Source organism: Oryx dammah, unplaced genomic scaffold (assembly GCF_014754425.2).
Source record: "Oryx dammah isolate SB20612 unplaced genomic scaffold, SCBI_Odam_1.1 HiC_scaffold_27, whole genome shotgun sequence".
Classification (NCBI taxonomy): domain Eukaryota; kingdom Metazoa; phylum Chordata; class Mammalia; order Artiodactyla; family Bovidae; genus Oryx; species Oryx dammah.
The window spans coordinates 80,005,491-80,017,809 of NW_024070211.1; the positions used below are offsets into that span (position 1 = coordinate 80,005,491).

General features: G+C 35.2%; 1 protein-coding gene across 1 annotated transcript in view; it reads right to left on the bottom strand.

Moving 5' to 3' along the window:
* Positions 1-2,466: 2,466 nt before the first annotated feature.
* LOC120854135 (low-density lipoprotein receptor-related protein 1B-like) overlaps positions 2,467-12,319 on the bottom strand; it is an 86,392-nt gene continuing 76,539 nt past the window's right edge. Inside the window, exon 10 of the mRNA XM_040227931.1 lies at positions 2,467-2,633. Coding sequence (XP_040083865.1) covers positions 2,467-2,633 — 167 coding nt within the window. The remainder of the gene's footprint in view (positions 2,634-12,319) is intronic.

A 12,319-nucleotide genomic window follows, 5' to 3' on the forward strand; every position in this document is an offset into this window, starting at 1 on the left:
ATCATTGCAATGTTTAAAGAAGACACCGTATTGCTGGAAGGTGACCAGAGATGTTTAATTATACTTTGCCCCTCTGATTCAGTCATTCATTCATCCATGTGCTAGCTACTGTGCTAGACACTGAGACTACAAAGATGCTACAAATTAATGTGTCCCCTCATATTCATCTATTAGATGCATCAAATAAGCATGTAGCTGCAATATGGTTTTGCAACTACCATAATAAAAGAATATTCAAGAGACACTTAACTCAAGTGGGCTGTATTGAGAAAAGAGATGGCTAGCATACAAAAAAAGACTTCCCTGTGGAGATAGTGGTAAACTGTGGTGAACCTCATAACTGGGAACAGAGAATGCAATGTCACCGAAGACAAAAAGTAAAGGAAAAGAAAATGTTTAGAGATTTATAAGTAATTCAACTTGATAAAGACAAAGAGGGTAAGTAGAAACATGATAGACATTGAAAGTCAAAAATGTAAATGTCAGACATAACATGAAGTACTTTATATAAGAGTTAGTGAATTTTGGAATTTAACTTTCTCATTATCCAGTTATTGAAGCAACAATATTACATTGCTATTAATCTGGAAGAAGTATGGAAAGTGGGCTTTAGTTAAGGGAAGACTAGTGAAAGACTAGAAATGAATATGGACTATACATAAAATTGGAGAAGAAAATGGCAACCTACTCCAGTATTCTTGCCTGGAGAATCCCATGGACAGAGGAGCCTGGCAGGCTACAGTCCATGGGGTTGCAAGAGTCGGATATGACTTAGAGACTAAACCACCACCAAGCATACATAAAATAGAAGATGCCAGGAAAAGCCCATGGTGTTAGGCTTGGATGGGGGGATAAATAAGTACTAAAAATAATGAACAATACAGACTAGGAATTTTAATATTACAATTAACAGTGCAAATGCAATGTCCCTTATACTCTTGAAGGAAACTAGCTTGTGAGTTGGTGAAAAAAACAATCACACAGAACATGAACCTATAGGATTAATTCCTAAGTACTGTAATGAAATACCTCTGCTCTGCACAGGCACTGTGACTATGCAAGGAGTTGATACATAGGGAGCATTCATTGCAACCATGAATAAACATTAGAGTTATGAAGAATTAGACAATCTAATCAATAAATAACGTATTGTTTGTGTTAAAAAGAAGATGAAGAAAACACCCTTTATCTTTAGATGAAAGGCTCATCCCACTTCAAAATTTTTGGCTGGTTGTATCAATTTAATATTTAACATTTTATTTGTGGCACAATTTAGAGTATAAATATTAATATTAATAGGATTGAAAAAAGAAGTACATAATGTTGAATATTTGGAAATGAAGAGAAAGTAGCGCTATACTTACATATTAATTAAATTTATTTTATTATATATTTTATAAACTTTGAAAATAATTTTTAAAGCCCATATTTTAAGAATTTGTGCCCAAATTCATATTACAAGTGCTCAGATGAATTTTGTTCATTTTTAACAAAGAATCTTTCAAACTTCATCTTTATATTCTTGATTTTTAAAAAAAGGAAAATGGAGCATTGCCAATCAACTCTAAATCAATTCAGCCACTTTAACTTAAAAGTCATAAATTGAAAAATAATCATTTTCTTTTTAAAAATAATGTATCTAAGTCAAATGAAAAGACTAAAGATAAATATGTCCAACATATACTTCTCTCCATATAAAATATTTTATATCTTTCAACAACACTAAGGTAGTGATTCAAATCAAATATATTTTAAAAAGTTTATTTAATCTGCTTCTCAAATTGTTTTCCTCTACATTTGTGGGTCATACCCTGATCCCTATGAGAAACATGAAATTATTCCTACTGCAACAAATGATGAAGAACTAAAAAGAAGGGAAGGGGAGAAATCAAACTTTTAACTTCCTTAATAGTCTGAGTGTCCCATATGTGTCTCCTACTATGAACTGAGTCAGTGAAGTTAGGTAATAACATGTTCCAAACACATGTCTGTTTCCTTGGACCATCTCCAAGGCTCTATTGCCAAGGAGCAATGGAGTGGATTGTGACCTTCTTTATGAGTAATTCAGCCTTGGGGGAGTTTAAATTGATTTTTCTCATCTTTAAATTCAGAGATCTGAAGGGGTCTCCTAGAGCAACCTTCTAACAATGGTATGGTGGTGCTGATGGCACAAAACAGGAAAGAAAAGAATTTCTGAAGCAATATTCTGAAGAATTTCTGAAGCAATATTCTGAAGAATTTCTGAAGCAATATTCTGAAGAATTTCTGAAGTAATATTCAAACATGTGGAAGGATGAAAAAAATAGTGCTTTAAAGGTATACAAAGAAGGTCATTTAGGTCTAATGTCTATACAAAACGATGACTGGGGAAAAAAAAAAACTAAGTTCAATTTGCATTAATGATAATTTTAGATATTCTCCCCCAGACAGCTTTAATAGTTCACACACTCAATAACTCAGCAAATTTTAATATAACTTGTAGGAGAACCTACAGCAACTGACTGAATCTTCATCACTTCCATCCAGACAGTCATCATCACCATCACATTTCCACCGAGCTTGGATACAGTGTCTGTTTCTGCAGCGGAATTCTCCAGCTTTACATGTCTGAGGCAATACTTCTCCAGGATTAACTAGGGTTTAAAAAACAAACAAACAAGGTATATAAGCAATACTGGATATTTTCAATTCATTAAAAGATAATTTTGTATAATAATAACATATTGATTTCATTGCATTTCACAGAAAATAATGAAAGCATTGTAGGGCCAACCATCACTGGAAATGAGAAAATTTTGTTTTTCTAACAATAATTATTCCACAAGAATTGTGGAGATTCATTTTAAGCAAATGTCACCAAAATAATAACAACAATAAAAAAATACTATCTTACATTTTTGCTGTTTGTAGTTTTACTTTTTAAAGAACTTTTATTCAGAAGCTTAACTGAAGGCATGGCAAAGAATTTTATTACCTCCACCTATAGAATCAGACATGACTGAGCTACTAACACTTTCACTTTTCACATGTAAATACATCAAAAATTAATCAAAGTGAAAACACAAGGGAATAGCACACAGCATTGATGGTTATGTTTATATCACTGGTCTGGAAGTGCAAAAAACAAACAAACAAACCAGTTAGATCTGGTTAAATATTTATGGAAATTTTAAGTTAACCCAAACAATCTCATTATACATCCAGATTCTTTGGAGTGTTTTTATCATATATTCCATATTCTCTAATCAAATGTCAGAGATTCCATCAATTGGGATTTATTCACATACTGAAAGGGCTACTGTAGTAGCCCACTTCTCTGAGTGGATTCAATAGAATCTAAAACCTGAAGGAAATGTGATGACAGCTAAGGTAAATGATCTGTATTTCATTGACTGGAAAAGACACTGAATTATAAAAGTGGCTTATTACTAGAAGAGACAGAAGTCAGTTTTCCCATTCTAGATCTAATGGCTTTAAATTTTATTTGGGGTAGCTGGTTCACATTGATGAACTGTCATAAAGCCTGTATGGACTTCAATAATAAGGGGTACTGAGAAAACATATGTGGCATTCCCCGCACACTCTGTGCTTCCCTCCTTTAACCCTTGTATTTTCCCTGATGCAGAGGATGGAAGAGGAAACCACAGCACTGAACCATAGCTGCAAAGACTCTGCTTCAGAGAGTTAGGCCACAAGACACAAGGCATGTGGGTGCATGGGGTAGAGAACAGAAAACTGTCCCGTATAATCCAGATTCTCAGTTAAGGTCTTCTTTACAAAATTAAGGTCTTAAGGGTGAAAAATATAGTCAGTGTGGTGAGTGAAATATTTAATGAGATCAAAGGTAATCCTGTGTGTTTTCTGTTCCCTCTCACAAAAGCAGACTCTGTATATAGGACCTAACAGTAATTTTTCCTCCTTGTTTAATCTTTCTCAATAACAAAATGCAGAAGAAGCAATTTCTTTAATGCTGCCATTGTATAAAGTCACTTGAAAGTAACAATTTTTAAAAGAATATATAGGTACATATTCATATAAATGTATATATAGGCATGCATTATGCATGTGTGTATATTATATGTGTGTGTCTGTGTGTGTGTGTGTATGTGTAGTTGTTTTGTGTGTGTCCAACTCTTTTGCAACCCCATGGACTGTATCCCACCAGGCTCCTCTGTCCATGGGATTTTCCAGGCAAGAATACTGGAGACTGAGCCACCAGGCATGACACCACACACACACACACACACACACACACACACACACATATATAAAGAGAGAAAGAAAAAAGATAACACATCTCAAGGAAATGACAATAAATAAATAAAAAAAAGGGAGGTCATTGGGTCTCTTATTCAATCTCAGGGTAACTTTTTTATAGTAGCAACTAGGAATGAGGATGGGAATCATGACGAAATGGAGGTATAATGTGGGATGTGTCTGAGCATCTCTAGGATCTAGCTTTTCTCTCAGAATCTCTAGAACTGATCACTGACAACATGCAAATTCCCCTTATTTTTAACTTTGTCTCCTTGGTTAGATCTTAAGATCTTTGAGGATGGTATAGTTCCTTCTTTTGACTCTACATAAGCCAACTTAGAACTGGAATTAGTAGCTTGGTTAATTTCTATTTTATAATTATTAAGCCTAATAGTCAATAGTCTCTGAGCATTATTTTTTTTTTCCTATGGAACAAGAAACCTGATTGGAGATGTAATCAGTTTTCTTCCCTACTTAAGTTCAGGTTTAAGATTTTCTTAAATCATGTCAAAAGATATAGTCAATTCAGTTGTCTCACAGCTTGAAGATTGCAGAAAACAAGAAATGATTGATTTCAACTGATAAAAATCTCCCTAAATTAAAAGACTTTTTAACATGATCTTTGATCAAATAACTTAATTCGCAGTTTTAAAAAATGATCAAAAATATCCATAGACAAGAGTGAAGTCATACTTGCTCCTGAAAAATTATATCTATATTAAAGAAGTTTAATTTGTCTAGGGAAAGACAAACTACCCAAGAAAATTGATATTTCCAAATTAAATACTCTTTAACATAATCAATTTAGAGACAAGATCTTCAATGAAACATTTCATGCAAAGATGGGCTCCATAAAGGACAGAAAAGGTATGGAACTAACAGAAGCAGAACAGATTAAGAAGAGGTGGCAAGAATACACAGAAGAACTGTACAAAAAACATCTTCATGACCCGGATAATGACGATGGTGTGATCACTCATCTAGAGCCAGACATTCTGGAATGTGAAGTCAAGTGGGCCTTAGAAAGTATCACTACAAACAAAGTTAGTGGCGGTGATGAAATTCCAGTTGAGCTGTTTCAAATCCTGAAAGATGATGCTGTGAAAGTGCTGCACTCAATATGCCAGCAAATTTGGAAAACTCAGCAGTGGCCACAGGACTAGAAAAGGTCAGATTTCATTCCAATCCCAAAGAAAGGCAATGCCAAAGAATGCTCAAACTACCGCACAATTGCACTCATCTCACATGCTAGTAAAGTAATGCTCAAAATTCTCCAAGCCAGGCTTCAGCAATACGTGAACCATGAACTTCCTGATGTTCAAGCTGGTTTTAGAAAAGACAGAGGAACCAGAGATCAAATTGCCAACATCTGCTGGATCACAGAAAAAGCAAGAGAGTTCCAGAAAAACATCTCTGCTTTATTGACTATGCCAAAGACTTTGACTGTGTGGATCACAATAAACTGTGGAAAATTCTGAAAGAGATGGGAATACCAGACCACCTGACCTACCTCTGGAGAAATCTGTATGTAGCTCAGGAAGCAACAGTTAGAACTGGACATGGAACAACAGACTGGTTCCAAATAGGAAGAGGTGGGCACCAAGGCTGTATATTGTCATCTTGCTTATTTAACTTATATGCAGAGTACATCATGAGAAACGCAGGACTGGAAGAAACACAAGCTGGAATCAAGATTGCTGGGAGAAATATCAATAACCTCAGATATGCAGATGACACCACCCTTATGGCAGAAAGTGAAGAGGAACTAAAAAGCCTCTTGATGAAAGTGAAAGAGGAGAGTGAAAAAGTTGGCTTAAAGCTCAACATTCAGAAAACAAAGATCATGGCATCCGGTCCCATCACTTCATGGGAAATAGATGGGGAAACAGTGGAAACAGTGTCAGAATTTATTTTTTTGGGCTCCAAAATCATTGCAGATGGTGACTGCAGCCATGAAATTAAAAGAAGCTTACTCCTTGGAAGAAAAGTTATGACCAACCTAGATAGCATATTCAAAAGCAGAGACATTACTTTGCCAACAAAGGTCCGTCTAACCAAGGCTATGGTTTTTCCAGTGGTCATGTATGGATGTGAGAGTTGGACTGTGAAGAAGGCTGAGCGCTGAAGAATTGATGCTTCTGAACTGTGGTGTTGGAGAAGACTCTTGAGAGTCCCTTGGACTGCAAGGAGATCCAACCAGTCCATTCTGAAGGAGATCAACCCTGGGATTTCTTTGGAAGGAATGATGCTAAAGCTGAAACTCCAGTACTTTGGCCACCTCATGCAAAGAGTTGACTCATTGGAAAAGACTCTGATGCTGGGAGGGATTGGGGGCGGGAGGAGAAGGGGACAACAGAGGATGAGATGGCTGGATGGCATCACGGACTCGATGGACGTTAGTCTGAGTGAACTCTGGGAGCTGGTGATGGACAGGGAGGCCTGGCGTGCTGCGATTCATGGGGTCGCAAAGAGTCAGACACGACTGACCGACTGAATTGAACTGAACTGAAGGTTCAGATGCTTTCAACTGATAATTAGATCATTATGGAATGATTGAAAACAGGAATAATTTCTAAACTCGTTTTAAACACAGTTTCATATATATGTGGGTAGTGGGTTATTTTTAAATGATGTTTGCTCATATACAGTTGGCACTTTTCAAAAACAGATTACAAAGGTTACATTTTCATTTTTCATAAAAGGTTAAGGATAATTGCTTGAAAAACAGTAGAGCTTACCTCCTGAGATAATTTAACTTTTGTATTTACTGCTTCTGATAATGATTTATATCAATGTCATTAATACATATGAGTAATCACTTATAACAGCAGTTAGGTATCACTTATATCTATAATGACACATATTAAACATATATGAATATTTTTGACATTTAAAAGTTCGTCTACAATTCTTCTAAGCCCTATAATTTGTTGGACAGGCATCTTGGCGTTTCTACATGTCTTGTGTCAGCTTCTTTCTGGACTATTTTTTCAAGGATGTTTAAATAGCTAACAGCCTTAGAAGACACAAATGGTGCTTCCTTTTAGAATAGAGAGTAGGTTTGCTCCTTAACCAAGATAATATCTCCCTTCAAAGCAAAGGTTGGGTAGATTTTCTAGCAGACTTTTAAGCTCAAGAGTTCTTCATCTGTGGTACAAACACATTCTGTGTGCTGCCTCTACCTGGCCTCTCTAGGCCTCGTCTTCATATGACATGGAGGTGGGATGGAGCAAGGAGAATCAAAGTGAATGTGCAACTTAGTGACCTGCTTTGATGAATAAAATCCTTTGTGCCTGATCCAGGAATTGCATGTCTTCTGTCTAAATCTATGAAACTCTGGTGGGTTAATATGTTAGTTGGCAACGTGGGTAAACTTTCAGACTCTTCATAAAGATTTTTTTTAAGATGTTGAGTTCTAATTTCCGATATCTCCCAGGGCATTCAGCATCATTAATGTATTCAGCCCTAACCCACGTATTTCAGATGTAATCAGTAGTTATATCACAAGAAATCATGTTATCAATGCTGACTAGGTTTGTTCAGGACATAATGATAAAAGACAGGTCATCTTTGAGCCCACAATGCCCATTATCACATTAAAATCTAATGTGATAGGTGATAATATGGATAAGATAGCAATTTAGATATTCCAAAATGTGGTCTTTTTCTTAGCATTCACCTATCTGTGGAACTGGGTAGCAACATTATCTAGCAAATAACCCAAACTGATGGCCAGGCAATCTACCAAACCTTGCAAGAATCAACAAGATGATGAAGCAAGTACATCTAGCATCAATGAAGAGAGTGAATAGCTTCCACTTAAAAATAATATTTTTCTGTACACCTTGCACAAACTTCTACAAAGGCATTATTTTATAAGTAATGTTCACATAGCTTGTGTTTTCACAAGATTTTTGACTATATGAAGGACAATGTCACATATTACAGAACAAAAAAAATGCCTAGAATAGAACCAGGTACAGAAGAAATGTTCAAAAATACTTGTTGCTTGATTTCCTGGAATTAACAGAGGCTGATAATTCTACACTACAGCCATTATTGCAGTGAGGTATTCTATCTCTGGAGATTGAATAAATACTTTAATACTTCAATAATTACATTAAAACTTCAACTGGCTCAGCAATTAATGTTCTATCAATCAAGAACATGAACAGAGTTAGTTTAAAGGGGAAAAAAAAGATATGTAACTAGAAAGAAAGAGTGATAAAGTTCTCCCCATAACCAAAAACATACAGGAAAAGCTCCACCATCCATGTCACTTTGTTCCAAGGGTTAATGTGATGGAACCCATGTTGCACTTGAGTATTTAGGCACAACCATGAATTACTTTCAGCATCTTAACAGACAGTATGCTTATAATCTTAGCTTCAGAGTTGTACTTGAATTTGAAAACTGATTCAAAACCTATAATTCTACTGTCAGGGTCACTTCTAGTAAAAATATTATAACATTATCTCATGAGTAAGAAAACTGACAAAGTAAGAAACAATCCTTTAATTTAGGCTTGAAAATAAAATGACATGAATCATGACATGCCTGGCAAGGGACTGCCAGTTTTCACACATCCTATGATACCTGATGTTAGAGCAGTGGAATTAGAAGGTCTCTGCATGACCCATCAATAAACTGCAAGGGAAATATGCACTCCAGAATTAACTCTTTTCTTTGGTAAACTGGTAGAATGATTGATTGTGTTAATGTCCAGATTATAAAGAAGTAAATGAAGAAAGCTTAATAATAAACTTTTAATTATTTTAGTTTTAAATCATATATTTGGACTTCAGTTCAGTGTTTGAATTTAATACATATGGTTCTGACCTTGGTTTAATAAGCTTTGGTGCCCAAGAATAAGATTCTATGTTTCTAATTTTGCTTTTCCTCTCTTCAACCCCATCGTGGTAATCTATTCTAAACTAGCTCTTATCTCCTCTCTCAATTGATGTTTTGCTGTTGACTATACCAAACTTCGGAGAAGGCGATGGCACCCCACTCCAGTACTCGTGCCTGGAAAATCCCATGGACCTAAGAGCCTAGTAGGCTGCCGTCTATGGGGTCGCCCAGAGTCGGACACGACTGAGGCGACTTAGCAGTAGCATACCAAACTTATGATCACTTAGTAATAAAACCCATTAGTCTAAGATAAAAATATAGTACAATTTCCCAATTGTTCCTGTATGTTTCACATTAGGATATGTTTATTTGCTTAACAGATTTTTTTTTTTTTTTTTTGCATTTTGGGAGTACACCATTTCTAACTATTCCTTGATTTGAATAGGGGAAGAGAAAAACCTAACAGAAAACTTGAAGTTGTAGTTTGCTGAATGACTCTGTGTAAGCTTGCCCATATAGGAAGGCAGTGTGAAAAATGCTGCTATGGTTTTTGAATTTTCTCCTTTAGATCATAGCAGGATGACCTTTCATTAGATAGAGTGGTCTTCTGAGCAGCCAACCTAAGTGGTACATAATCTTCTGTGAGTTCCTATGCACAGGAGACCATAAATATTCATCTGGATGAGGCTTCTAAACTTTTTACTGCCTTAAACTTTTTACTACACATTAGATTGCATATATCCTAGAACATAAGGCTTGTCACAGCTGAACAGATAAATGGCTGAGCCATAGCAGAGCACTGTTTCTGACAGAGGAATATATCTGGTGTTCCAGAAGGTGGAGAAGGTCACAGAGTACCACTGATACATAATTGTGAAATGCTACCCTTCGATGACCAATATTTTGGTCAATGTTTAAGTTGATCTCTTGGGTAAGGCATATTGGAAAATTCTGTTCTTTTTCTTTTTTTTCCAGGCCACAAAAGAGGCATTTAAATAATTACTGTGCTATTGTCTCAATACTCTAGACCAAATTATTATGCTATTTTGAAAAAAAAAATAGTGACTATCATTTTTTCAGGAGCTTATCTTACTTTCTTGGTATTACTCATGTTCTCATTTATTAATTTTCTATGTTGTGATTTTCCCTACAAAGTCATCAAGATAAATTTAAAAGAAATAAACTCATTTGATCAGTGATCAACTGGTTTTACATATGCTTCTACAGGGCAGTAAGTTCCCCGTTACACGCTTTACTGTCTGAGCCATAGTGTCAAAACCCAACTACACTACACCAGGTCTCATTTCTAATGTGAGAAGATTTGACCATGACACAGGAGGTTCACAAAAATGAAAAGTCCAGCCTACTCTCATTCTTAGTTCCTTCCAGGCATGGCATTAGAATGCATCCGTAATCAACCATGTAGCATACCAATATTTTTCTGTTGGGTGAATGCCTCCTCTGGCACTACTTTCTGGCACAAGTTCATTGAGAAACAACCACTGGTGTCTAATTCTGGCCTGACCATCTGCCAATGGGTTTTTGTTCATCTGATGTCAGTTCAGTGAGGATGACTAAAACCAGGAAGATCATATCTCAATGACTGCAACATGTATTTTTTGTTTTGTTTTACTATAGATTTATATTTAAAGCTGGTTAAAATGTTATTCCAGTTGAACAACAAGTCTGTAATCTGGCCTAAACTAAGTCAGAAGCCCAGAGAAATGAACATTAAAGAGAGGCTAGTGACACACTGATACTTGTTTAGCCTTACAGTCTGCAACCATGAACTCCATGTATTCATGTCCTTTTGAACTTTAATTTCCTCATCTGCAAACTAAGGCTAAATTATCTTTATAAAAAAATTGCTACTAAATGAATAGAAACTAGAATAATTTATATAAAAACACTTTAAGTTTTTTGCAATAAATTAGTTACTATAATATTTCTCTTAATTTTACCCCATTACATTAGAAAAGAATCTAGATAAATTTCATGCATTTGAAAAATCTAGTAAAATTTTAAACTTCCAATGCAATAACAAATTCTCAAATAAATACTCACCTGCTTTTATCATTTAACATTGTTTAGTGTAATATCTCTAGATAAAAATACTAATTCTATCCCCTTTAATTGAATTGGGGTTACCTCATCCATGAATTATAAATATTAAAATATACCAATAGTCTCACAGAAATCTCCTTTAACTTTCACCATATGTATAGTCACATATAAACTATCATATCAAATCTCTTAACATCAGCTAAATTACCAACATTATGCATAGTATTTCCTTACAAGCAAAAGTCACCTAATTTTTATTTATATGGAGATAATCCAGTGATAAATCTTTCATATATCAATATCAATATAGGTATAGATATGCCAACACATAAGGAATCTAATTTTTAATGGGGCATAAGAATAAAGGAAATAGGGAAGCAAATAATATATAATATTATAATTTACACAATTAACATTTAAGAGCTAATTAGAAAATGTAAAGCTTAAAAAGTCATCTAGTTATTAGTGCCTGATGTATACCCTTTCCTTCCAATTACCCACGATGAAAACAAAGATGAAAAATATAAACTCTTAAGTTACTGAGAAATCAGCCTCTTGATCATTTTATTGACACTATCTTTACTGAATTTTGACTTTTCTGCAAGACCAAGAAGATGAGATTTAATATTCAATGAGAAGCCTAAGTTATTCCACTTGAAACTGAATAAGCTTATCTATCTTTAGGCAGAATGAAACTCCCTTTGTTCCTCCAGTACTGACAGTAAGGTCTATGGCGACCATAAAAAGGAGACACCGCAGTGCTACTTTTCATCTTTGAGAGGAATTCTCAGGATAGAGCAAAGGCAGGAATGGACCTGGTGAAGATTCACAAAGGTTACTATCTTTGTATGTATGTGCCTCTGTGTGTGTGCATTGCATCTGTTCTGATGGCAAAGTCATCTAGCTAGAGTAGCAAAGAATCTCATTTTATACCAGAAGAATAATCTTAAAAGGATCTATGCTAGAAATCAAACTGAGAAATATACACATGAATCATACCATTTATCCCAATAACTAAGATAAGATTTAATCTACCAGGCAACTCGACAGAATTTCTGCTGTTCAGAGCAACATTTAATACCTGTCTGTTCCCAAACTATAGGTCTTGGTAGATCTCTTCTCTTCTGATGTAAGCAAACAACAACCA